This window comes from Micropterus salmoides, unplaced genomic scaffold (genome assembly GCF_014851395.1).
Source record: "Micropterus salmoides isolate LMB-PRFRI ecotype aquatic unplaced genomic scaffold, ASM1485139v1 Ms_hic_scaffold_20, whole genome shotgun sequence".
NCBI lineage: Eukaryota > Metazoa > Chordata > Actinopteri > Centrarchiformes > Centrarchidae > Micropterus > Micropterus salmoides.
The window spans coordinates 5,132,343-5,160,141 of record NW_024041151.1 but is presented as its reverse complement, the minus strand read 5'-3'; the positions used below and the strand labels follow the sequence as shown (position 1 = coordinate 5,160,141).

At 41.6% G+C, this 27,799-nt stretch overlaps 3 protein-coding genes across 11 annotated transcripts in view; 1 reads left to right on the top strand and 2 right to left on the bottom strand.

Annotated features, from left to right (window-relative positions):
- The window catches only part of LOC119914912 (calcium/calmodulin-dependent protein kinase type II subunit beta), a 56,283-nt gene extending 50,025 nt beyond the window's left edge, over positions 1–6,258 (bottom strand). For all 9 annotated transcript variants that reach the window (XM_038734447.1, XM_038734454.1, XM_038734449.1 and 6 more), the window contains exons 1-2: positions 5,977–6,258; positions 615–709 (exon numbers count right to left, since the gene is read on the bottom strand). In XM_038734447.1, coding sequence (XP_038590375.1) covers positions 615–709; positions 5,977–6,038 — 157 coding nt within the window. In that variant the 5' untranslated portion in view covers positions 6,039–6,258. The remainder of the gene's footprint in view (positions 1–614; positions 710–5,976) is intronic.
- A 6,479-nt stretch (positions 6,259–12,737) lies between these two features.
- On the bottom strand, positions 12,738–20,310 carry nudcd3 (NudC domain containing 3). Its single transcript, XM_038733896.1, is given in 7 exon segments — positions 12,738–13,851; positions 15,947–16,135; positions 16,223–16,366; positions 16,452–16,584; positions 18,262–18,372; positions 18,374–18,561; positions 19,948–20,310. Coding segments are annotated over 7 exon segments (1,074 nt in total). The 5' UTR covers positions 20,146–20,310; the 3' UTR covers positions 12,738–13,740.
- Positions 20,311–20,538: 228 nt separating this feature from the next.
- Positions 20,539–24,541, top strand: mrps24 (mitochondrial ribosomal protein S24). The gene is made up of 4 exons (XM_038733897.1): positions 20,539–20,777; positions 21,703–21,780; positions 22,933–23,044; positions 24,056–24,541. Exons 1-4 carry the CDS (start codon positions 20,736–20,738, stop codon positions 24,337–24,339), a joined length of 516 nt encoding a protein of 171 aa, XP_038589825.1. The 5' UTR covers positions 20,539–20,735; the 3' UTR covers positions 24,340–24,541.
- Positions 24,542–27,799: the final 3,258 nt, after the last annotated feature.

Below are 27,799 nucleotides of genomic sequence, written 5' to 3'. Positions count from 1 at the left end.
GAGAAGAGAAAGGGAAGAAATAGAAGAGGAGGGAAAAAAGGAGAAAATTAAGAGAAGAGGAGGAAAAGAAAAGGAGGAGAGGAGATCTAGTTGATCTGATGAGATATATGCTGTTGTTGTCGTCTCTCTGCTCGTTATCTGACAGCTCTACAGAGAGTCGTCACATGATCTGATCTCTATGCTGTAATCATCGTTATTCTGAGATACTTTATCAGCATTATATCGGGAGAAAAAGAGTGAGACATCAAACACAGGACGCTGCCTCATCACAGCTCGGCCGACAGTGACATAATGTCTATAACGCTGCAAATAGCACTTTATAGGGACGCTGTTGGCGTCTTCTGTCACAGCCGTCACAACAATCTGTAGCAGAGTGTGAAAACTGAGTTTAGAGTCTGTCCGCGTGACATCTTGTGCAGGAAAAATGTAGATTTCTGTCGTCCTCGTCGATGCTCGGATCCTCTCTCTGACTGAAACCGTCATCTGCCTCTCTGGGATGAACAGACGTGGAGGCTTCACACATGCTGGAATCAAACACTCGCTGAAATATGCCAACTGAAAACACACATGCAGCCATGTTACAGGGTCTCCGTCCACGTCTGTCTTTCTCTCACCTCTGGCAGACAGCTTTTTGGTGTTGATGATTTTGGCGGCGTACTCTTGGCCCGTGCAGAGTTTGACACAGCGGCGCACCACCGAAAAGGCCCCCCTGGGGAACAAAGGCAGGAGACAGGAAGAGGAGACGGGTCAGCTGCCACATAAGCTTTGTCAGCATAAAAGGGCCATCTCAGCAATCAGACTGACCTCACAGTAGTCCTGGACTCCTCTCTGCTTTCAAACCATCCTGATCTGAATGCCTGATATACACAATTTCAGCTTGTAGGTGGAAGTAGACATAGTAAAATTGTAATGTTTTTAGACCTGGACCTTATTTTCACATATTTTGGTGTCGAAATGACTAATAGGTACAAAAAGAATTAAAAAATGATTCCACAAAAAGTGCTTCTTTTTGCCAACGACCAGCTCAGACTGTTTTACCAGAAATCTATTCAACCTCACTCCCAAGTCGTCACATAACGATGCATGGACCCCTTGGTCGCTAAACGCTTAAGGTAGGTATAGGATTTTTAACAGAAAAGCCTGATTAAGGAGGTGGTTGGGGTGGACAGTGAGCCAGAAACTGAACTTTCAGTCAGGAGACCGGTGTTCGTTCCCCGTGTGAAACAAAAAGTCACCCTTTATTGTTTTTTATTTAAGTTTAAAGGTTCAATGTGTAGGTTTGTAGTTGCATCTAGTCGTGAGAGTTGCGAACTGTAACCAACTGTTCAAGTCGCCGCTCCCCCCCCTCGCTTTCCAAGCGCGCAGGAGAAGCTACGGTGGCCGACACGCTCTGTAAGCTTTGTTCTAAATAATACATGTGGTCCGCTATTTGTCCAAACTTCACTTCTCTTCTTACTTCTAATAAATCAGACAACTACCACTACTTCATCTTCGTACGTAATTATAGTAGTGACGAAACGCGCTTTGTAGAGCAGTTTATCCGTTTTGGGTTACTGTAGAAACATGGCGGAGCAACATGGTTATTCCATGTAAGAGGACCCGTGGTGTTTGTAGATAGAAAAGTCTTATTCTAAGGTATTAAAGCATAATGGGTCATGATGTAAGGGTTTTATACACCACTGAAAACATAGTTATGTACATTATATTGCATTTCTTTTAATAGAACAGAAATATTACACACTGGACCTTAAAGTCACATAAGTAACGTTGTTATTTTAAGGCAAACAGTGATCCTTCTCTAACCCCAACCAAACTGTGACATTTCACAATGTTAACCATTTGTTTTATTTAGACGGACGTTGCATATTTATTATTGCTAAATCCATATGTGACGAGCTAGGAGTGAGAATGTATTGGTCTGACAGAATCATGGAAAGGATCCCTGTGGTGGACTCCCACTGCCACCCTTTGTTTTTAACAGGAAAGTGAAGTCTCACTCAAGGATAGTTCTCGCTCTGAAATCTCGAGAGAGGCGAGTTGTTGCAGGACAGCGACGATGGAAACAAGTGAGAGGAGTTAGTTGTCTACATAGAGGAGCAGCAAGCAAGACTTTATTTCCTAACATTACTCCAACACAACAAACTCCTCTCTCCACCTCTGAATCACCTTTGCACCGTCCTCTCTCTCACGAGATTTCAGAGCGAGACTTGTCCTTAAGCGAGACAAAGGGAGTCACCGGCAGTCTGAGGCAAAAAGAAACACTTTTTGTGGACGTCATTTTGACGTCAATCGCCCTGAAGGAACATGTTGCAGCAACTGCAACTGAAGCCCGCACAGATTAAAATCTGTGAGAATGGGGCCCAGGTTTAAAAATACTTAAATTTTCCTTTAATAGCAACAACCACTTATTTATAGTTACATTCATGCAACAGCGCCCCCTGCAGCCACAGAATATGGTGCAACACCTAATTCATTAATCATGAAACAGAAGCCAGTCTGAAGACGTCTTTTCTCCACGACTTGAACAATGTCAGCGATGAGAGCAGCGTTTGAAGGATAACTACTGTAAGTGTCTGTGTGCTGGAGTTTTTTGGGCCACATTTGCTCATCAAACCCAACAGACACAAACAGAAATAACCACCTCTGTCATTTCTCAGAGCTAATTTTATCTCACCTCAGTATTGTTACGCAATAAAACACTCACACTCCCGTCAGAGCCCCTGCCTCGCTCACAAGCACTCCAACACGCATACATCATGAGGAGATAGGGTGAGTAAGCATGACACTTGGACGAGTGGTAGAAAAGGCAGCAGGCAGCTGGACCCAAAACCTGGATTTTTTAAAACTCAAATTTAATCTTTTATAGTCTCCCTCTTTAATATTTAAGAGTAATAAACAAAACAGTCAGGAAGCCATATAGCCAATAAGCAAATATGCAATATATCTAGAAAAATGAGAGAATATCCTTGACCTTTATTAAGTCCACTTAATAGATTTATGACAACTTTGCAAACTCTTTCTGCTGATGAAGGCCATGACCAGTGGTTAAAAGCTAAAGAAAAAACACTGGAAAGTAGACTGAGTTCAGATGATTAGGTTAAATTTGAATATTAGCTCATATTAAAACAGTTTAATGATCATTCTTTGAGTTTAAATATGTATTATAACGTAATATTTTAAGTCACTTGTAGCTTTTGTTGCTTAAAGTTATATGACATTTAAAAGGATTGGAACTTGAAAAGATTAGTGCTGAAACGCTTAGTTGATTAATTAAATAACAAACTCAATATAAAAATATATAGAGTAATACAATGTTAAAAGTTTTAGGTTTTAAATATACACGTCCAGGAGTTAGAGAGCAACATGATCATTTAATTGGAGTTGTGTTTGTGTCATTTGATGAATTTAAGTCTAATATTCACTCTCTTTTAACTCTGCTTTGGGTCTCTACGAACTGTAAAAACTCTCTGTTTCAGCAGCAACTGGAACTGGGGAACATTTTTTCAGTCCCTCCACGATTTTGCGATGTCGTGATTGCAACTATTAACACATATTCATCAACTCCCCGAGAATTTAGTGTGACGTGCAATTTCGACCAATCAACCCAGCTTTTCTGCAAATTTGACCCATCGTCGCAGTTTCCCGCAAATGTCAGCAAACTAAGGAAAGTTGGTTTAAAAATGCAGGGTTTGGGGTTAGACCTGCGAAATCCTGGAGGGACTGTTAAATGCATCATATCTATCTTTGCAGTTTTCACTTATTCCCACAATTTCATTGCAAAAAAAACGTCCAAGAACATCACAATTTTTTAGAAAAGCTGCAGCAAAATCGGGCATTTTAGGCAAAAACAATCACAAAAAAGGCCCAAGAAATCCTGGAGGGACTGATCTTTGCTCAATAAAGTACAGTAAAACTTCAATTAGACGCCTGTTTACTGGCCTGGTGTAGCTGCACATTTTGACAAATAAACGCAGGTCTCAATTAGAAGCCTGGTCTGTTTTTTATAGAAATTCTTTGGATGTATAAAACCTCTTAAAGCCCACCGGGTGACCTGCTTGAGCTAAGCTGCTTATACGATGCATACCGATATAAATGTTTAATGTCGTACGATCAGTTATGGTGCTTTCAGACCAAAAGCGAACTGAGCGTTCGGGGCAGTGAGTTTACACACAAAGTCATATAAATTTTTACTTTAGTTTTATAAAAACAGGACAAAACTGGACATTGCTGGGAGAAAAGAAAGCGAGGAGGTTGAACTACCTGGTGAGTTCAGAAAACATGTGTCTGTAACTTTATTCCAGCTATCGTTGTACTTTACTGTGAGCAAGTTAGCGTAGCATAGCCCTGATCGATCCGAACTCCATTCAGAAAACAAACATTTTAGAAGTTGTTGTCCTGCTTTCTCGCTGAAAGACCTGACAAAGCATGAATTCATATGTTTAACAAATCTGCATCATGTTGTAGTTATTTCGGCATCAGTTTAATTCGTTTATTGCTATTTAATCACAGCAAAATCTTTACATTGGGTTCATACAGCTGTAGTAGAGGCGAGTTGTGTTTATTTATCGCCTTCTCGCGTTGTGTGTGAACACTTGCAGCGAATGTACTCACGCGAGGAAAGTGTCACGAAAATTTGCGGTTGGTCTGAATGCGGCATTAGATTCTCCACATTTCTGTCGTTCAAAGTGGCCTAGATGTGCTGTCTCTCAGAGCTAGATCAAATGAATAATTTATAATTGATATATTATCCAATATAAGTAACATTCATACTAGTATATGAATTTGATAGCAGCCTATTTCCCATCTTTGCTGAGAAAGAAGTGTGAAAGGAATTAAAGGCAGGGTGAGTTCAGTGATTGAAGCAAATAAAAGCCCAGGCTATTAATTGAAGTTTTATTGTACTTAAAACAGCTGAAATAATGTTTCTGCCAACCGAATTTATTTAATAAACTAACTTTAATTGAAGCCAAATTGTAGAAATTAGGTGGACATATCCTCCTGTCTTTACATCTGCATCACATGCACACACAATAATAAAAACACAAGAACACACCAAAAAGTGACAACACCAGCAAAACAGCAATAAAGCTCGGTTATCAGTGAGGGCAGCTGCTGCCACTCCAGCATCTCTATTGTCTTTCACTTATCACAGCCCACACACAAGCCTGGAGATCCCAGCCAGCACAAAATAAAAAAATAAAAACTCAAAGCAGTCTGTAAAATGAAATATCACCATGATAGAATCCATCCACAGCACTGCTGCACTTCCCCAGTGCTGTGGAATAAATGTTCCTGTGAGGCAAACATTGCAGAGATCCTCTCTCTACCCACGCACAACCTGACAGAGACATTGAGTCCACTTTGCATCTACCCACTGTGGCACCCATAGCCTCTTCAGTCGCTCTCAATGTGTCTGCATGCTGTTAGGGGCCACACATCCCCAATCTCTCTATTTCTTTTTTTTAAACCACAAGACACACCTCATTAAATCAGCAGTAGATCAAGGGCAGCAGCAGCAGCAGCTTTCCCTGACTTCTCTGCTAAGCTGTGCGCCACTGTGATTAAAGCCAGCTGATGATGAGGGAGCTTAATTCCGACACATCAGCTTTTCCCTGATATTAGGCATATTTGTCCCTAATTAGCCTTCAGGCAGAGAGGACGGGAGGGGGTATACCCTGAAGTGCTCCCGGGCTCATGCAGCCCCATCCCCATGCAAAATCTAACTATCTGATGCCTCCTGCATTTAAAGAAGTGTAAAACAAAGCAAATAAGCCATGCACTGACACAATATTTAGGTTTGAGAGAAGCCAAGTTCAGATCCAGGAGAGCTCCAGACCAGCGTGCGTTTTGTTTTGAAGGGATGGAGCTGCATCCATCACCGCAGACCTCCATCCCCGGTGCTCTGTGCGGTGAGGAGGACACAGGGTCAGGCTGCATGCAGGAGTCTCAAAGAAGCGTAATGTAGCTGCGGCTTACTTGCCAAGCTCCTCGTACAGCTGGTATTCATCTGTAAAACGTGTACAAGTAGTCGTTGCCATGTTGTTTCCCTCCCTCGGACGGGTGCTGGTGCCGAGTCCGAAATGCCTGGTTGGGTCGCTGCGGCGTGAGGACCTTCGGCTCAGTCTCCGCCCACCTCAGACCTCCGGACGGCTGAGAGGTTCAGCTGCAGCCCGGCACACACACACACACGCACACGCACGGTCCCGGCTCGGATGGAAATGGGGCTCTCCGCTCTGCAAGGCGAAGAGGACGGACTCTTTAAATACCACGCAAAATGCTAATGTGAGCTCACCACATGACGTGTTCCTCCACTTAAAAAAAAGGAAAAGAAATAAAGACAAAGTGAACTCAGGAGCTGATTGAAGAGTGCGGGGGAGCTTTTGATTACACATGAATCATATAATGGAGAGAAACCGATAATGAAATTACTGCACTTGTAAAGTCTGACTCTATTTATAGGTTTTCATGAGGAAAACCTCAGTGAACCAACTGCAAAGAAACTTTATTGCATCTCTTCTCAGCGTATTTTAGTAACTGCATATGCATGTTTGGCTACTTTTGCATATTTATGTCCATTTTTAACAAACAAAACAAACTTAAAAGTTTAATTTAGGCATGGCCGGATTAACCTGTCAGGGGCCCCAGGGCAAAAATCGTCTGTTGGGCACCCCACCACCACCACCACCATCCTCTCCTGCCCTCTGTGCTCAGCCTGTTCCCACAGCGTCAAAAAGGCCTAGCTAAGCTTTGTCACGTCCTTCAGTGTCTGGTACCAATGCACATGGCATCCTTTGTCACAATTTGACGCAACAGGGAAAGTCATTAGCGTCATAGTTCAACGCTAAAAGTTAGCCTATTATAAAAAAACAGGAAAGTCCAAGTGCACAGTGACGGCTGGCCAGTAGAGGGCGATAGAGCGTCGCCCTCCCTGGTGGTGGAAAATGTTTTGATTTGTCTTTTTAAAGTAAACATTTTTGAAATAAACAGTAGGCCTAATTACTTGTTTTAAGCATATGTGTGTTTACAATGTACAATAATGTGTAATATAGAAAATATAGGCTAAATAATTATGTTTGGGGGGAAATTAGCTTCCTGCTCATCCACTGATCTCTTCTGGGGCGCTTGAAAGAGCAGCGCAGCCAAAAGCAGACACAAGATGCCCATGACAACATAAATTAAACCCATCAGCATCCTAGAATCCGATGCCTGAAGGGCAGAGGAAAAGTGACGTTGTAGACAATGATGAAGGCGGAACTCAAGACACAGGCTTTCAGCCTTGGCTAGCTGGATGCAATCATGTAAATGCCGTATTTTGCATCCCACGCTTGCTTTTTAAAACAGCGGGGAGGGATACACTGTTACAGGAGGAAACAACATGAAACATTTATCTGAGAAGATTAAGAAACATGAGTGTACAAGGATACATATGGATAATACGGTGAAGCTAGCCATGATAGGCAGAGTTAACATCGCTACACAGCTGGACAAAGGCCACAGGATTGGGATGAGGAGACACAACGAGGAGGTGGAAGAGAGCAGGCCCGTTTTATCAAAGATACTTGACTGTGTTAAATTCTGCGCGGCCACAATGACACCCAATCCTTTGACATCCCTGGCGTTTTCAGTAGATCCTGTTGCCTCGCTGGACAGTGTGATTGAGGAGCACCTTAAGACAGCTACTGTTTTCAAAGGCACCTCAAAGACTGCAAAACGAACTTTCGGGCTGCATGCGGTCAGTTCTTAAAGATTACATTCTGGAGGAAGTAAAAAATGCAAAATATCTTGCTATTCAGGCAGATGAGACAACTGACATTTCCACCCACTGCCAGTTGGTGCTTGTGATATGGTCACGTTACATCAACAAGGAGAGCAGCAGCGGTTGGCTACAGAGGTAAGCTGTATAGTTTATAGTGTTAAGATGTGGTTATTTCCAGCGGTGGTACAGACTACCAGTTTTGCAAGAAGTATTCAGATATTTTACTTGGGTAAAAGTTGCAGTATTACAGTGTAAAAATACTCTGTTACATGTAAAAGTCCTGCATTCAAAAAAATCTGAAGTATTAGCACCAAAAATATTTAAAGCACCAAAAGCAAAGTAGGGTGGATTCAGATAAGGCTGGAGTGTCATAGCCCTTTAAAATGTTGCAGCCAAAAACAAAAACCAACAACCAACTCTTGTTGACTTGTAACTAATGTTTTCTTTGCATTGAACAACACATACTCCCTGATGATGTGAACGCACCAAGCATCACAACAGTGAGGGCCGTGCTACCAACATCAACTGAGCTGCCCATTGTAGACTGGGCGTCACATCTCAGGAGGATACGGGAGCTCCTCCTTCCACTCGAAACCTCAAACCATCAGGAGGAGGATGAACAACCTCCGGGCTCTTCTGTGGAGGTCGGCACAAGACCAGTCACCTTCAGTGACCTAATACCCGGTCCAAAACGGGAAAGGAGCCTCCGAACAAGGGTCAAGCCTCCCATCTACCCTTTAACAAGCATAGACCGCATCAATTACATTTCATTATCAAACAGAACAAAAACTAACATAAAGGAAAAGAGCAAAAAGGGAAAAGATACCAAAGCAAGATCAGCAAACCCCCCTGCACAGCCTGCCAGAGAGAGTACGGTGATGTGAATGACCCAAAGGCCACAGAGGATGTGTTGTCAGTGCATCTCATGTAACCAAGAGAGCTGTCGAGAGGATGCAGGCATCTGTGAGGAAGATGGTTACATGTGCAAATAACAGGCGTTTGAAAGGAACGCAGGACAATACCCAACTAGATGAAATGTTAAAGGATCATTTTAGTATTTTTAAACCTGCGAGTTGTTGCAGGAAGACGCCGGTGGAAGCGTGAGTCAGAGTTGCAGAGAGGAGTTTGTTGTGTTGGAGTAACGTTGGGAGCTCCTCTACGCACTCAACAAACTCCTCTCCTTCATTTCGACCGTTGTCTTCCTGCAACAACTCACCTCTCATGAGATTTGTCCTTGAGCGGGACTTCAGTTTCCTGTTAAAAACAAAGGGTGTCACCGGGAGTCTCTTGAAGGGATCCTTGATGTTGTCAGACACCTGGAAGAACAGTCTGTTGCTGATAAAAGGAAGCACTTTCTTTTTACTTATAGGCCTACAACAATGGAGTATTTTGTACATTGTATTCTGTATGACTGTGTGTGTGACAATAAACTTGATTTAATTTTCAGAGTGTGGTGTTACTTTTATTAAAGTAAAGGATCTGAATACTTCTTCCACCGTGCTTTATATATTATCTAACCTTCACTGGGCATTTCTAAATGTCACCTCTGGCCTCCGGCTGAGGAGACATAAGGTTTCAGACAGAGCCTTACTCCACTCTGTCTTTCCATCTTCATGTCTCCTATCATCAGTACATTATCACATTATCATTCTTTCCATTTGGAGAGCGGAACGATGGATTGATGAATTTAATGATGACTGTACAACAGAAGCTATTGTAGCACTTTGTGCAAACGGATGCAGAAGACGTTAAGTGGAGTCGAGACAGCGCAGCAGCTTTGTTTCAGCTTGAACTGAGTGAACACACATTTCCCCCTTTTTGTCTGGCAAAGACTAATGTTCTTAGTTTCCAAAGTAACAAGGGACTAATTTATGCATCAACAAAGTGACTCATCAGGGTCCACGGAAGGAAAAGAAAGATTAATTCTTACACAAAGGAGATTAAAGTACTGCAGTCTGAAGATGAGGTAAGTTATTCAAAATGGATAGAATACCTTGGGTGTGTCACCTGACCTTAGATCTGTGGCCACTTTTTAATAAACATACTCAAGTCTGGGAGGCTTTATTAATGGTTAATCAATTATTTTTAGTGGTTTATATGGTGGCCCTCAAGTGCAAACCACAACAGCAATTCGCCACAACACCACAGCAAATCGCCCAACACAGCATTGGTGAGACTGGAACAGAAAAGGTAGGTACTGCAGTAGATTAGTTACCAGACACAGATGCTTTACAAAATGACAGACAGAGAATTGCTGTCGTGTTGTGACAATTTGCAGTAGTGTTGTGACGATCTGCTGTAGTGTTGTGACGATTTGCAGTCGTGTTGTGACGATTTGCAGTAGTGTTGTGACGATCTGCAGTTGTGTTGTGACGATCTGCAGTGGTGTTGTGACGATCTGCTGTGGTGTTGTGACGATTTGCAGTGGTGTTGTGACGATTTGCAGTAGTGTTGTGACGATTTGCAGTTGTGTTGTGACGATTTGCAGTTGTGTTGTGACGATCTGCTGTAGTGTTGTGACGATCTGCTGTGGTGTTGTGACGATATGCAGTTGTGTTGTGACGATCTGCTGTGGTGTTGTGACGATCTGCTGTAGTGTTGTGACGATTTGCAGTGGTGTTGTGACGATTTGCAGTGGTGTTGTGACGATTTGCAGTGGTGTTGTGACGATCTGCTGTGGTGTTGTGACGATTTGCAGTGGTGTTGTGACGATATGCTGTGGTGTTGTGACGATTTGCAGTGGTGTTGTGACGATATGCTGTGGTGTTGTGACGATATGCAGTTGTGTTGTGACGATCTGCTGTGGTGTTGTGACGATCTGCTGTGGTGTTGTGACGATCTGCTGTGGTGTTGTGACGATCTGCTGTAGTGTTGTGACGATTTGCAGTTGTGTTGTGACGATTTGCAGTGGTGTTGTGACGATATGCTGTGGTGTTGTGACGATATGCTGTGGTGTTGTGACGATCTGCTGTGGTGTTGTGACGATCTGCTGTAGTGTTGTGACGATTTGCAGTTGTGTTGTGACGATTTGCAGTGGTGTTGTGACGATTTGCAGTTGTGTTGTGACGATTTGCAGTGGTGTTGTGACGATTTGCAGTGGTGTTGTGACGATTTGCAGTGGTGTTGTGACGATTTGCAGTGGTGTTGTGACGATTTGCAGTGGTGTTGTGACGATTTGCAGTTGTGTTGTGACGATTTGCAGTGGTGTTGTGACGATTTGCAGTGGTGTTGTGACGATTTGCAGTGGTGTTGTGACGATTTGCAGTCGTGTTGTGACGATTTGCTGTAGTGTTGTGACGATTTGCAGTCGTGTTGTGACGATTTGCAGTCGTGTTGTGACGATTTGCAGTCGTGTTGTGACGATTTGCAGTCGTGTTGTGACGATTTGCAGTCGTGTTGTGACGATTTGCTGTAGTGTTGTGACGATTTGCAGTCGTGTTGTGACGATTTGCTGTAGTGTTGTGACGATCTGCTGTAGTGTTGTGACGATTTGCAGTCGTGTTGTGACGATTTGCTGTAGTGTTGTGACGATTTGCTGTAGTGTTGTGACGATTTGCAGTCGTGTTGTGACGATTTGCTGTAGTGTTGTGACGATTTGCAGTCGTGTTGTGACGATTTGCTGTAGTGTTGTGACGATCTGCTGTAGTGTTGTGACGATTTGCAGTCGTGTTGTGACGATTTGCAGTCGTGTTGTGACGATCTGCTGTAGTGTTGTGACGATTTGCAGTGGTGTTGTGACGATATGCTGTGGTGTTGTGACGATTTGCTGTGGTGTTGTGACGATTTGCAGTCGTGTTGTGACGATTTGTGTTGTGTAAAGTAACAACTTTTGGGTTGTTGTCAGGTTGTGAAAAGTTCCTTTGGCAACAACAAAGTTCAGTGAGACATGATTTATTAACATTATAGAAGCCATTAATTATAAATTCTTTTATAATTAGGAAACTATTCTCTTGAGACACTTTTTATGCCACTTAACTACTCAAACTTTTTACTGTATTTATCTGACACCTTAGTTACTTTTTCTCCATTAAGGGTAAGGGTCATGTTTGCGTTTGAGCCAAAGTTGACATCCTGACTCTTCAAAGTGAGACTCTGTCTGTCGGGTTGACTGTCTGACACAGCTGCCTTCATGATCTATTTCCTAAATAACCCAAGGCTGACATTTATTTATTTATTTATTTAGTTTCAGACTCTTAAGAAAGGGTTGCATGCAACTTGAATGACACATGACTTTAGGTTAACATAGATAACCATCTTGTTTTGAACCAACATCCAGAAGAATCTTCACAAGTGAATTTTTGTATAACCCGGAGGGATAAAAATCCCCATACAGGAAGCATCCTTCAGATTTGGTTTTGGTGCTGAGGTTAACTCTGTATTCGTGCTGCCAGTCTACCCGGCTGGGCTTCAATAAACAATGCTGTGCGAGACATCCTGAGATCTTCCTCTGCAGTAAGAGTTTACCTGCTCTCAAGAATTTCCACAAAACACAACCCAGCAGCGTATAAAGAAATTAAAATGATCTCCACCTTCTCCGGCTGCAATATCAATGCTCTGAACACATGGGTGCTGGTTAGCTCACCTGCAAGAGCACATGCACCGTGTACAAGGCTAAAATCCAGCAGTCCAGGTTCAATTCCAGCCTGTAGTCCTTTGAATCCTGCACAGAACATTGCCGAAGGTGCCTCCGAGAAACACCCTGAACTGACCCCCAAGCTTCTGCTCCTAATTAGCACGGGTTAAATGCAGAGGGAGAAAACAAAAACAAATTTCCACTCAGGGATAAATAATAATTTTACTTAAGTAAAAGATCTGAGTACTTCGCCCACTGCTGGCATTAAGCGGAAGGAGTTCATTATCTCAAACTTTTACTTCCATGGTCAAGAATGAACTTTAATGTTTGATATTTCTTTTATTTATTTAACAATTGAGGGTTTTTTTTGGTTTGTGAGGCAGATGAAGCTCAGACTGTCCTTTTTGATGTTGTTATATTGTCCATCTGCTAAGTTTTATTATGATAGATGACAAAAGAAGAACCCAAGAGCACAAGTTCGTGGCCTCGGACGACCAAAGGAGGAGTCCGAAGCTGCAAAAACCTTGAAGAGCAGACGAAGAAGATTTCTCTTTGCCGAGGTCGTCAGTTTGAAGGTGACCGATTCACCCAGTAACAACAAGTGTGTTTCCATCCACCTGTTTTTATGTGCATTTTCATTTTGCTTAGGCTGAAGAGTTGGTGTATTGATAAAGGCAAAGCTGCAATGGAAACAGACTTAGTTAGTAGATGATGACTTAAACTTCCAGTTAAGAGCTGGAAACACCAGAGCTGCGATGAGGAGGCTGGAACCTTCCTCACATTAACACATGAAACTAACAGAAATGTCTGACGTCCATCGTGTTTTCCACCGTTTGAGACATCGACGTATTGAAGGAAATGGAACTCGCATGAATGAGAATTGCTCGCTGAGCTCCCGGGTTTAGTTACGCACCAGCTGTTTGTCTCAGTGAACAAACACCTAATGGTCGCATAGTGGATGGAAACACATTCATTTGCATCTCCTTTTGCCTATTTGTGGGATATTTGGTTAAAATTTGCGCTACATTTCGATGGAAACCTGGGTACTGAGAGACGACTAAATGTTCAACATTTTAGGGGGATTGGTGTGAGAATGAAAAATAAAAATAATAACAGAATCACTCAGTAGGACAAACAAACATAGAGGCACTGCAGAGTTATTAAATTAAGAGCATAAGAGTTAACAACACATATTTATCAGATTTTAAACTGCCAAAACATCAAAGAAATGTTTGATATTATGACTTATCCTCGTCACAATCTGGATTCCCACAAAATAATTCTGCTCTTACAGTTAAAGACAAACTTCCAACACCACAGACCGGCAGGTAAAAGCTGAATTTACTGTAACCAGTTCTGTAAGTAAACAAGGATTCAGTTCATTTTTGGCAGAGTTTTTTTAAGATGTGGCTCAGAACTGCACCGCGCTGGGCGGGATGTCAAACAAGGAGGGGTCGAACTGCTGCCCTTTGAACGGAGACCCTTCAGCATCCCAGCCCTTCTTCAGCATGTCGTGCACCTTCTGTGGAGAGACCCGGAGGAAGACGAGTTAAACAGGTACCGTTCACGCTAGTAAAGACAACAGTGCCATCTAGGCGTGAGTCCACTTGCTGTAATTGACCACCAGTGCAAATCATGCAACATAAATTAAAACAGGCTGCAGAATTTGCTATCAAATGTTAAATTATAAAAAATATATCAGTGGATTGATAAATTTCCTTAAGTCAAGTTTTAAATCCTCCACCTCCTGCATGCAGCCTGTGAGAAAACCTTGATGATATCATTCCTTTTTAGCTCACTTTGGGATATTGCACAAGCGTTTGCATCACATTAATGTCCTGTCACGTCTGAATGAAGTGTGTGGAACATTTATTTAAAGTCACCACTGTCTGAATGACTAACCAGGAGACAGTCAGCTGATGTCTTCAATGTCACTTAAAGGAGGAACCCGGTTTCCCCAATCAGGACGGAGGATTAAAGTGAAAGTGAAACTTGAATTCCCCATGTAGGTTTTGTCAGCTTCTTGGCCGTGTATGTGCGTAACCAGCAAGGTTATTATTGTTAAATAACAAAAACATTTTCGTTAACTGGAATAGAATAAAAACGAGGCTTTACAAAAAACTAAACTAACTAAATCCGTCTGTTAGCAAATCTAACTAAAATAAATTTAAATTGTAAAGTCTTCAGTCTGTTTTCCAATTTCTTAGCTATGCCAGTTTTTAGTCCACGCCCCTTGCCTGGCATCATGGCTGTGAAAGTTGGGAGAAAGCGGCAGGGTCCCAAAGACTTAGGCCACATCTACACTACTCCTTTTTTTGTTTAAAAACAGAGTCCTAAAACGAATACGATCTCCGTCCACAGCAGCGTTTTAGCTGCGTATCAGAGTTGATCTCCCTCTATATTAAAACGCACATCCAGTTCAGGTACACATGGCATGCACGTACCGGTGTAAACATGAAGCAAATGGTCTAATCTCTAGTTACAGAAGATTTGGCGAAAGAATAAAGTTATGCAGACGAAGAATCGCACCACATACTTTTTTCATGGACCAATAACGAGCTGGGACTGTTAGGGAACGTAACACGGGAGTGTGGTAGCGGAAAACAGACTGGGAGTCGTTGCAAAGTAAATACGGCGGCATGCACAGTACAAGTGTCTGCTATAAGTGTTGTTTGCATGGTACAAAAGCATTGACTGTATATAAGAAGTGGTCGAAGTCATCGTGACGTCACACGTTGGTTTGTGGCCGTTTTGAAGCCTCGAGTTTGGCTGATAGGGCGCCGCCATCTTGAGTTTTTACAACCAGCGCCACCAGACGTGACCATATTTGGACGTGACGGTTGAGCTAACGGCCGTGTGTGGAGCTAGCTAGCTTGCTTAGCTAGGTGCATCTGTAATTCACCTTAACTGTCATTTTAACAGGGCTAATAAATTTTGTCTAGCGAACAACAGGCTTAAAACTAAATGTACTCATCAGGGAAAGTGAACAGCCGACTCCCAATAAGGGTACGAGTCACTCTAGCCTGATTGACAGGTCGCCATGGTAACGAGTTGTCAATCACAGATAATCCTGCCTTGAAGCGTGTGAGCGTCTGCATCGTCGTTTTTAAAGTCTTCCGTTTTTGCCCGTCTAAACTAAAACGCTACCCGGAATTTTAAAACGAAAACGGGGTCGCCAGCGTTTTCGGTCTTTGTTTTCGCCGTTTCAGTCTGGACGGGAAGTGCAAACGTAGCAAAAGGTCTCTGTTTTAAAACAAAAACGCAGTAGTGTGGACAGGGTCTAAAACTTAACACTGAAACTAATACATACTAAACTAAAACTAAGCACTTCCCTAAAATAAAAACTAACCTACACTAGCAAACATGCTTTAACAACTAATTAAAACTAAACTGAAGCTTTTTACAAGAACACATCGGGCATTTTGAAAGACAGCAGAAAAGTAATATGCTGAGCAGCTGCATGAAAGTACAGATCAGATGACAGAACGCTGCATCCTTACTAAGACAAAGCAGTTAAAATAACAGATCCATGTTTCCAAACTAAGGTCGGCTGTTGTTGTTGGTTTACTTGAGTAACCTGGTTCCTCGTAGTGTTATGAGCCGATTTGCATCCTCACCATTTCATGACTCTGTGGTTTGCCCTGCAGCTTCTGATGGTAGTCGAAGGTGAGTCTGTCCAGGACGGCGTGCTCCTCCTCGTCAACTGTTGCCATGGAGCGCTCGCGGTTAATTTGGTTTATGTCAATCTCCTGTTCTCCTTTCAGCACCGCGTTCCACCAAACCTCCGAGGCCTTACTGAGTGACAGCTGGAAGTCAAACGCAGCGAGTTAAAATAAAAAAAGGCGTTGATTTAAAAGTTATTCATATGGAGAAAATCATATTTGTGCACTCACGACCACACAGCTTCCAGGCTCCAGACTCCACAGAGAGTTTTCCGTGTTGATCTTATGAGTGAATTCTCCCTCCATCAGTGTTTTCTCTTCGGCTCCCTCCCTCACACACACTTGAATGCTGCTGGCCTGCAGACTAACTCTGACCTGAGGACCACAACAAGCATGAGACACAGCTGACATGAGAACAGAGCTCCCAAGATGTCAGGTGATGGGAGTGGACTGCGTTTACCTGTCGGCCTTTAACAACCGTCTTGGGCACAAACACGCGAATCTCCACGTCAGTGTAGTCCTGAGACCAGCTGTAGTTTTCCCTCACCGCCCCGTTGTAACAGTCGGGGTCGGACTGATTCTTGCCCTGATCCCTGAAACACAACACGCACACAGCCAGGCGCCAACATTATGTACAGATGATGGATTCGCCTGCAAACATCCAGCTTACATTCTAGTTCCCCAAGATGTGCTGTTGCTGTGATGTTAAGGCTGTAGCAGCAGGAGAGTTGTGAGTATCGCTGTCTGGAGCTGCTGTTAGCTTCATGTTAGCCTTACTGCAGCAACTGTAGCCACAATTTGCTAACCCACAACTTAGCTAATATTAGCAACGTTGCTTGCTGTTTCGTCGTTTGCTCTGTATCAAGTTTTTTTTTTTTTCCCTGGTACTGGATTTCTCCAGAATAACATACCCACGATGTGTCAAATGTTTCACGCCTCACTCATAACAGATTACAGGAACTTAAGTAAAATATCAAAGAAACTATTATCCAATTAGACAGTTTTAGGGCTGGACAATGAATCTACTCTCAAGCTCTCTAACAGACACAAACTTCGCGTTTTCCCCCCTGATTTTTTGCCTTTTCCGCACAAATGTCGCTGCATATAAAGAGAACAAGTTGCTGGTTGTCGTCCAGGTTTGTTTTGGTACAAGTACACGTTGGCGTTCTTGCGGGATTGGCGGGTAGTCTACCTCCACAGCTCCAGTGTTTACTGACCTGTGGTTCAGCGTGTTGTGCGGTGTTTTTACTCACTCGACAGGTTTATGCTCCTTCCTGACTGTCAGCGTAGTGCTGGGCGATATTGCCAAAACAATAAAATATTTCATATCATTTGGCATCAATAATTATCAGGATAAATGTCAATCTGTTATTTGTTTTATGTTTTAAAGGCTGATTTTTGCTCCTGAGTGAAAGTTGAAGAAACCAGATGGTTAATTCTGGTTTTAAACTTTTCTTTATGGTCAGAACAAACATTTGATGCCAAACAAGTGGATCACTCAACAAATCTGAGGAAGAACATGCAAAACAATTATAATAAAATCTTTTTTCAGCAAATACGCATGAATAAATTTAAATAAAGTCTATTTTTAGTTCCTTTTGCTTAACAAAATACTGTAAATATCTTAATAGAAAAATTAAGTGCCAATTCATTCATGGTACAAATAAATTAAATCAAAGATTTATTGAATATTTGTTATTGAGGAACATTATATGGCAATAATCATTACTATTGCCCGGCCCTACGTCAGAGACTAAAAAGATCTGCGGAAGTTGATGGAAACAATCTTAATGTGTGGTTTGTCCAGTGTCTAAAGGTTTCTTTTCATTATCGTTTAATCCGCCAATATTTTGCTCGATAAATGGTTTAGTCCATAAAATCATGGAAAATGGTTAAAAATGCCCACGACAATTTACGTACATTCATTAAGTTTTGTCAAACCAACAGTCCGAATCCCAAAGATGTTCAGTTTAAAATCACATAAGACAAAGAAAACCAGCAAATCATCACGACTGAGAAGCTGAAACTGGAGAATCTTTCGGCATTGTTGCTTGACATTGTTTATTAATCGTTACTGGAGGTAAACGTGAGAATTAATGGTGTTATTGATTTAAGGAGATGTCGCTGAACCCTATACTATCCCAAATCCTAGTTACTATTAGTGTCGTTATTCACACTCATGTCCCATCTCTACGCTCACCTGTGTGGAGCTAATACATCAAAGATTGTACTAATATGTAACGTCATTTTCAATAGACAATAAAACTCACTTTTCTGCTGAGCTTGTGCCGGCTGCAGCTGCCTGGCCTCCCTGAGCTGACTGGCCCGGGCCGCCGCCGCCGCCGCCACTACTGCTGCTGTCGGGGCTGAGGGCTGATGGTCGCCTCCGAGGGAGAGCTCGCAGTCTGTGCCGCCTCTGTGCTGCACTCTTCTGCCCCCTCTGGAGGCTCGGCGGCGATCTCCAGCTCCTGGACTGCCGGGGGAACACACCGACTCTCCTCTCTCTTTTGCAGCTCGCTCAGCTGTCTCTCTCTGTCGTGATCTGCCACCTTCTCAAACAGCTTAAATGTCTGAAGAGAGAGAAAAAAAAACAGATTATCCCAGATCAAGGCAGGAATTTTACTAAAACTCATGTCCTTTTTCCCCCCAGAGAGAGCAGGAACTTAACAGATTATCTGCTGCTGTTCAGTTATTGACTCTCTGCTCACTGTAGCACAGGATCTGACCTCACCTGGAGGAGCACATATAGAGTAACTTCACACTGAACCTCTTGTTTTTGCTGACCTCCAGTAGTTTCACTTGTCACCTTGCTGCAGTGATGTACATGTGTACTCTAGGACCTTGGACGTCACTTTTGGGTGTGGTTACAGGTGCAACAAATGTGAGGAAAAAGTACAAGGACTGAAGAAGCGAGGAAACATTTTAAAAGACGTGAGTTGTCCGTTCCCGTTCAGTTCCTGATGACGGCGGCACAGCTGGACCGGCTGTCAGTCTGCAGGTGTTCACGGCTCGGTCTGCCTTGCAGTGAATGTGAAATTTCTCCACATGTTTATCTTAAGTAAACAGTTTGACAAGCATCTGCATTTCCATTAAAAACCTGTTTTTGTATTGTGAACAGATCCGTCAAATCACGAGTTACTTCTCCGACGCTGACAGCACATCAGCGTTGTTTTTATTCTGTTTGTTAAATTCATTATGTAATTTTCCAAGTGAAAGATGTTTTAGGGAAAGTGGACGTAATATAAATGCATCCCACTTCAAACTTTCTGCCTAATGCAGAGGGACATTCATAAAAATAAAATCTAAATGTGGTCGTGAGATTACATGAGAGTTGAATCTGTAATTTGTCCCGGTGTAAACCTGCAGTCCGATCAGTTGATTTCCTATAAAAGGCTGCGCTGTCTGAGAAAAGACTCGCAGGATAGTCTCCTGTATCCTCTCGCTCCTTTGAACAGAAATAAGGGAAGTTAGACATCCTTCATCGCTGCTTGTGTTACAATAAATGTGCCTTCAGAATCACTGGCACTGGTTTCAGGTATATCACTTCCGAGCCTGTAAATGCATTAAGTGAAGCTATTTCTCTTTTCACACAACGATCACACACAAAACATTGAAAAACAAATAACGGAAAATGTTTTGCAGATTTTGTTGATTCAACTGTGCAGTCATTTTGGAGTTTTCCTGTTATACAGTGTCTAACCTTATTGTTGTAACCGGGGTGGACAGAATAATAGAAACACCTCTCTATCTATCTATTTGTAAATATCACAATAAACTTTGAGTGTTAAACGACCACAAAAACGTGTCTAATAAGCCGGTAGCCTTAGTAAGATTTTAATGTTTACTGGCAAACAATATCAGTACAGGTGCACAGACTGTAACTTTACTTAAGAAGTCGCTTTTTTTACCGCGTTGCCATGTTATTGAAAATAATTCAACATGTTGACAGACTTCACCTTCAGCACCATCTTCTCCGCCACACCGGGGGGGAAGCCCATCTTGTCGTTGGGACTTGACAGCAGGCGATAAAAGTCCGTCTTGCGGTACAAAAACCCAAAATAGACCTGCAGAAAGTCCTGAATGTTCCCAACGTGCTGCAGGATGCCCAGCAGCGCGTTGTCGTACATCTCCGTCATCTCCAGCGGCGACGCCATCGCGGCCTCTAACGTTTCTCCGTGTTCACCGACCTTTAAAGCAGCCGACAACCCGCGAGCCTGCACAAACAGCCTCTGTCAACAGATATAAAGTTGTAAATAAGTGGGGCTCGATGGGGAACAATTCTTCACGCCTGTGTTCCTCCTTCCAGAACAATAATAAAGCGTCCGGTCCCCCGTTTTTCAAAATAAGAGCACAATAAGACGAATGCGGAAGATTGCACAAAATTAACGGGCGCAAATAAACAAACACATGATTACAAAGATACAATAATGAGTTATGTATATTTAAACAGCACTAATACTTACTAAAATCAATATATTCTAAGCTACCATTTCTATCAACTATTTTATTTTATTGCATCCGGTTAGTCCAGGTTAACGGTCGTCCGGTGGAAACAGATGCCGGAGTGTCGCATAAACAGTACCCGAGCACGCGTTCAATTTCCCGGAGAAATAACATTATTTAACATTTTGACTCGAGTTAAAATCATTGCAGTGTTACGGTTTTGATTATAAATTAAAATTATAACGATACTGGATTAAAAAGGAATAATTTAAGCTCCCAGCAGTGTGTTATTCATAACAACATGGCGGCGTCCTTGAGCAGCACAGGCAGCGTGAGGCTGCTGGTGAGTAAATTAATATATTATCGTCAGATAAACTCGTCTTACAATGGTATATAATTTTGTTTTCTGAGTTTGACAGCGTGTCTGTTTAGAAGAAAACAGTTTATCCTACCGGTAGCTACAGTGTCATGTTATTAACGTTAATAGTGTCTCCTTTTCAACACCATCTAACAGATCAATACTTCTTTTATCAGCTGCGTCACACATATTGAATTTCTGAGCAGTTAGTTTGATAACTAACTAACACTGTATCTGTATCTCTGATTTTGGGACAATATGGATTTTATGAACTATAAATAAAAACATGTAAAAATACAGAAAGTGTTTTTCATTACCAAAATGTTTTTATCTACTTTTTTATGTATTCAAATATTTTTATCTGCATTTATTTATTATACTTGTGTCACTCTTTAACACCACAAAATGACACAAATGACAACATATAGTGTGTTAAGTGTACAGTATTGACATTGGCGTAAATAAGGGTGGACCACCAGTTTGGCCTCAAGAAGACTTGAGATGAACAAATGTGGTAATTAGTTTGTGGCAATTTAATATATTGAATCTGTAAATAGGACAAAGCCAAATTGTAGAGGGGTTCTCTGTTAAATGTTTGAAGTTACATTGTGCACACATGTGTGCATTTTACTAAATAAACGTGTGCTTAATCACCCACAAAGTGATACAGTAGGTATTAAATATGGGCCCACATCTCATTTTGCACCTTATTGGGTTAATTGGACTCTGGACATAACTTTACACCAATTGCTCATAAGAGTATCCAGTTATCCAATACAGCAACAGCCCTGTCATAATTTCTACGAAGATTATTAATCAGTTTTTGTTGATGGTGATGAAATGGTTATTTATGTTAAAGCCCTCTGTCCTCAGCACTAGTCGTAATAACCTCACGGTGTTCTCTCTGCAGAAAGCCTTGGCTTGGTCCGGCTCATTGTGCAGCTCCTCTGGAAGCAGAGCCCTCCACGTCACTGCAGCGTGCTGCAAGGTAAATACCGCGCTCCAGACATCATCACAGTGAACCATCTGGCTGTTGTAATGTGTTTCCTTTTAAGACTGCTGTATAAAGTAACTTAAAAGGATAGGCTGTCTTAAAAGTCAGATGCCCGTATGAACATTAATAACCCTGTCCTGCTGTGTTTTCAGTGCCAGAGATGGGGGGGATAAAATCCAAGCGCCTCATCCTGTGCAAAAATACATTCTCAAGTTTAGCTCAGGCGAAAATAGGAAGCTTTATCAGACTGAGTTTGATAATTCAAGTTGGTATCTCCCAGAGTTACAGAATATTTGGGATGAATGAATGACATTTTTTATAATGTGTCATGCATATAACTGTGCCCAGCTTGGATTACAAGTCAAAATAAATTCAGGAGCAGCGGGCAAAGGTCCAAACTCCAGATCGTCAATATCAACAATGAAATCCATAAATCACTTTACAAAAACAGTATACAGTACTGGAAAAATCAGAATAAACACTAAATTAATTAATCTGTCTTGCCTTAACACAATTAAAATGTTTAATTTGGCGGCCACTAGGGATGAACAATTTATCGAAATCTTATAGAAATCGCAGTGTAGCCTACTGCGATGTTCAAATCGCATGAGGTGCAATATTTGTTAAAGGTGATATGTGTGTCAAAATACCATTTTAAATTAAATATTGTCGTGCTGCTGAGATGTCCCTGCCTACGAATCATATTCTACACACTTATTATTATTATTATTATTATTATTACTTAAGCAAACATCTTTGTTTGGTGCAGATCTTCTCAACAATCTCACCACAACCATTTATGTTTTTGGATGAGAAAATGACGTAGATATAATAATTCCCTCCAATATCGCAATTTGAGTCAGTATTTTTTTCTAAATCGTTCAGCCCTATTTTCCAAATGTGTTTGTGTTTTGAAGCTGTATGTTAGAAGTGAAAAGTCTCCTGATTTGGATTAAAGCAAGTACAGACTGAAGTTTGGGTTTTTTGCACGAGGGCAGATTTAAACACGAGTGAGCTCTCCTGCTTTCGAAGTTAGGCTCATTGTCTACTTATCAGTTTTCTTTACGAGAGACTTTCTAAACAAAGACCTCAAAGATAATTATTTCTTGACGTTCATTCTTTCTTTCTCTCTTTTTAATTTTCCAGAATCGGGCAGCTCGTGCTCGAGTGGGGAAAGGAGACAGACCTTTGACCTATGAGGAAGCACTTCCACCTCATCACATTGGCCACCGCAAAGGATGGCTGTCGCAGCATACGAGTGAGTGTGACCGAGCGCGTTAAAGCACAACTCGGCAGCTTCGATACGCCCCGCGTTACATATTTCACCCCGACTTTCTGAGGTTTGTAACAGGGTGGTGTTGTCGGAAATAGATTACAGATGTGGCGCACTTACTGCAAATGACGATCCCAACATTTTGATCACAGCTTCTTCTTTTTAAGGGTTGTGTAACCGGGCGAATCATTCTCATCGTTTGACCGCTCACTAAAAAGTGTGTTTTTGCATCAACTTTTAAGGCTTCATTTGCTTCCACTGCTGCAGAATAACTTGAAGTTGTTAACTCATTAATTGATGCATTAAAAATCTATGAAATTTACATTATTTCTCAGTTTTGCTGACCTAAACTTTGTCTTGAATGAAGCCTTGAAACACATTTCTACACTAAACACCTTGGAACAGCCTCGTAATGCACCCTCAGAAGCTTTATTTGTACAATATTATATATATTTTATATATTATTAATGAAGGAAGACAGAGCAGCTGGTCATCGGTTGATCCTACAGTGAAATAATTGATAAAACTCTTTAATTGTTCATTTTAAATCTGAAAATGTCTGTTTTGGTGACGTAAACATTTTTAACTTGGGCAGTTTGCTGCTTACTTTTATTTTTAAAAGTAAAAGTTAATTTAAGGTTTTTCCACTGGACTTGAGCTACTTACATTTACATACAAACTACAAAAATAGGGATTTCTAAAACTTTTTACTAGTAGTGGATACGCCGGCTTGTTTGCTCACATGAGTTCGACTGAATCAAAACAAACGCACTTCTACTTTAATGATCGTGCAGCTTATGAGTGCACCTTCCGGGTACTCTCTGTACTCAAGGTGCACGGATCAGTGAGCACGTACTCATGCACTTAAAACAGTTAAGTGTAAAGATTGACATTCAGTAACTTTATGAATCCTTTCACCTTGGATGAGAACGTCAACGTTAGAGGCTGATAGTACTGTACGTCTCTGGACTACTCTCTGCTTCCTGTTTCTGCCAGGTAACCTCAAAGGAGAAGAGGGAGCAGCTGAACGCACCATAGAGGACGTGTTCATAAGGCGCTTCATGTTCGGGACCTTCCACAGCTGCCTGGCCAATGAGATTGTGATCAAAAGGCGCGGCAACATGCTCGTAGTGTGTGCTTTAATGTTGCAGAAATTACCACCGCAGAAGTTTTACTTTTTAATAGGCTATTCAGAGTCGTTGCTGTCGCACTTCTACAAATGCCCTGTGAAGTTAGAGATTCAGACCCTGCAGGACAAAGCTGTGTACAAGTACCTCTGATGGAAATGTGCGGCGCTGATGCTGAATGTTTCGTCTAGAGAAAGGATACCACAATTTGGATTTTTGTTCTTGTATGAAACACTGACTTCAGGTCACAGTGATGACGTCTTCTGTTTTAAATGTTCACAAAATGGATTCAAATGTTTTCAGTCGCAGTGCGTTTGTGAAATGAACTCTCAAAATTAAAAATAATACAATTGTGTGTGTGTGTGTGTGGTTTCAACCGACTCTGATTTGAAGATGTCCGTCTTTTATCATCTTGGTTTTTAGGTCAGTGGAAAGGTTAAAGTTTGTGTAATCATTTTAAAGAAATCTAAAAATTCAATTCAGTAAATCAGGAAATTCAGTTTAATAAAGAAGGTTTAAATAGGTCTGATCTAAATCACCATGGAAATGAACCAGTGCCTGGTACATAGTTTGCAATGCCCGCACCTAGATCCTCCTCAGGCTGGACGAGCGTTATCGTCAGTCTGCCAGACTGAAACACTTCCTGAGGTTTCCTTGTTACTTCTGAGCTGTGAACATGACTCTATTTGCAGAAGATGACATGTGCTGAAGTTATTGCATTAGTGTGTAAAGCATCTGCACAGTAGTCCAGTCAACGTGTTTTTAAATGCACTGAAGTCGAGGCTAATCAAAGCGCCCCAGTAGCTCAATAGTTACAGTGAAAACTCAATCTGACCTTACGTCATGTTTTATATACAGTAAAAACTCGGTCAATAGCCCCAGCATTTATTTGCTTCAGTCACTGAACTCGCTGTGCCTGTATCTGGGACAGGCCTTTAAATCCTTTCACACAAAACTCTTTTTCAGCAAAGATGGAAAATATGCGGCTAATTCTTTATTTCAACCAATATGAATATTACTATAATAATAAATCAATTATGGATCATTTATTTGATCTGGCTCTGAGAGACTAGTGTAAGGTAAGGCAAGGCAAGTTTTCAGTAAAAGTAAAAGTAAGTAAAAGTTACAGTGCAGTGTAAATTATCAGTAAAAAGAAAAGTCTTCAGTCTTAATTTAATAAAGAACTGATAGTTTCAGCAGACCTGCAGTTATCTGGGAGTTTGTTCCAGATATACGGAAGCAGAAGATCAGAAATGTATTTTGACCCTAAACCATTTAGTGCTTTATAAACTAACAGCAGGATTTTGAAATCAATTCTTTGACATACAAGAAGCCAATGTAAAGACCTCAGAACTGGAGTGATGTGATCCACTTTTTTGGTCTTAGTGAGGACTCGAGCAGCAGCGTTCTGAATCAGCTGCAGCTGTCTGATGGATTTCTTAGGGAGCCTGTTGCAGTGTGTTGCACTGTTACAGTAGTTGAGTCGACTGAAGATAAATGCATGGATAAGTTTTTCCAGGTCCTGCTGAGAAATAAGTCCTTTAATCCTTGATATATTGTTCAGGTGATAGTAGGCTGACTTTGTAATTGTCTTAATGTGGCTCCTCAAATTCAGGTCTGAGTCCATGACTACACCAAGATTTCTGGATTGATTTGTGGTTCTTAACATTACTGATTGAAGTCGAGCACTGACTTTCAATCGTTCCTCCCTGGCTCCAAAAACAATAACTTCAGTTTTATCCTTGCTTAATTGAAGAAAATTCTGGCACATCCAAGCGTTGACCTGCTCAATACAGTTACTCAGCGCCTGTATGGGATCATAGTCCCCTGGTGAAATGGTTATGTAAATCTGTGTGTCATCTGCATAATTATGGTAACATTTTGTTGTTTTTCATAATCTGAGCCAGTGGAAGCATGTAAATGTTAAACAAAAGAGGTCCCAGAATGGAGCCTTGGGGAACTCCACGTTATTTTTGTCAGCTCAGATGTGTGATTACCTATAGACACAAAGTAGTCCCTGTCCTTTAAGTAGGATTCAAACCAGTTTGGTACTGTGCCAGAAAGGCCAACCCAGTTTTCAAGTCTGTCTAGTAATATGTTGTGGTCAACCGTGTCGAATGCAGCACTGAGATCCAAGAATACTAAGACTGAAATTTTGTCACTGTCAGTGTTTAAATGTCATTGAAGACCTTAACAAGAGCCGTCTCAGTGCTGTGGTGTGGTCAAAAACCTGACTGGAAGACATCAAAACAGTTATTTAGTGCCAAGAAAGCACCAAGCTGTTGAAAAACAGCCTTTTCAATGATTTTACTTAAAAATGGGAGATTTGATATGGGCCTATAATTGCTCATTAGTGACCTGTCTAGATTGCTCTGTGGCTTAATGACTGCAGTTTTCAGGGCCTGTGGGAAAAACCCAAGAGACATGTTGACAATTTTCAGTAAATCTGAGGCCATGCATTTAGAAACTTTTTAGAAAGAAGTTAGAAGGATAGAAGTTCAGAGGCTACAGACAGAGGAGGGTTGGTTATCCTGTCGACAGCAGCAAACAGGGCACGTTCATTATTAGTGTTTTTGGTGATGTCAGAAGAAGGACCGCCTTGCATTTCTCAGCTCTAAATTATAAATGCAAAGTCTCTCTTTATAGATGTCATAATGAACCTGGAGATTTGTTTTCCGCCACCTGAGTTCAGCTTTTCGACACTCTCTTTTTTGAGTTCTAACCAGCGTGGTATTTCTCCACGGAGATCTTCTCTTACCAGAGACCACCTTCACCTTGGCTGGTGCAATGGCATCAATAACATTTGTAATTTTAGAACTGAAATTATCTACAAGCTCATTGACTGAGACCCGTGAGAGGGCGGGTGTTGAAGAGAAAGCCTCAATAAATTTTTCACTAGTGTTTTCAGTGATATGCCGTTTTGTGATTACCGCTGATTGTGTGCACGCAGAGAGCAACATCAGTCACCACAACCTTGGAAATGTTCAGACCCTTGGAGATGACAGAGTCCAAAGTGTGCCCGTTATTGTGTTTCGGCCTCGTCACATGTTGGTTCAGTCCATAATTATCAAGAACACAACACAGTTCTTTAGTCGCTCTGTCCTGGGGGTCGTCAACATGGATGTTAAAATCACCAACAATAACCCACAGTCAAAGTCAACAGAGATTATAGACAGCAGTTCAAAGTCATCAAAAAAGTTTGCACAGTATTTAGGGGGCCTGTAGATATTTGGAAAAATAGCTTGAGAAGAGTAATTCAGCTGAAGAGCCACATATTCAAAAGAAGCAAAAGACATCTTTTTGCATTGGAGGGATTCATTAAACAAAATGGCAACTCCACCTCCTCTCTTGTGCACTCTAGCTTCACTCATAAAACTGAAGTTGGGAGGGGTAGACTCGATAAGGACAGCTGCACTGTTATCTTGGTCCAACCAAATTTCAGTTAAAAACATGCAACGATACTGACAAAAGTTTCAACATCTATATATTTGTATTTGCGATCTAAGCAGCTTCGCTCAAGCAGGCGACCTGGTGGGCTTTAAGAGGTTTTATACATCTGAAGACCTTCTCTAAAAACCAGACTTATAATTGAGACCTGTGTTTATTTGATCAA

What these genes read in the sequence shown, in the direction of transcription:
- mrps24 (XM_038733897.1), top strand. Translation starts at nt 20,736, where the DNA reads ATGGCGGCGTCCTTGAGCAGCACAGGCAGCGTGAGGCTGCTG. An exon ending in CAGGCAGCGTGAGGCTGCTG is followed by an intron (nt 20,778 to 21,702) that starts GTGAGTAAATTA and finishes TTCTCTCTGCAG; the next exon opens with AAAGCCTTGGCTTGGTCCGG. An exon ending in ATGGCTGTCGCAGCATACGA is followed by an intron (nt 23,045 to 24,055) that starts GTGAGTGTGACC and finishes TGTTTCTGCCAG; the next exon opens with GTAACCTCAAAGGAGAAGAG.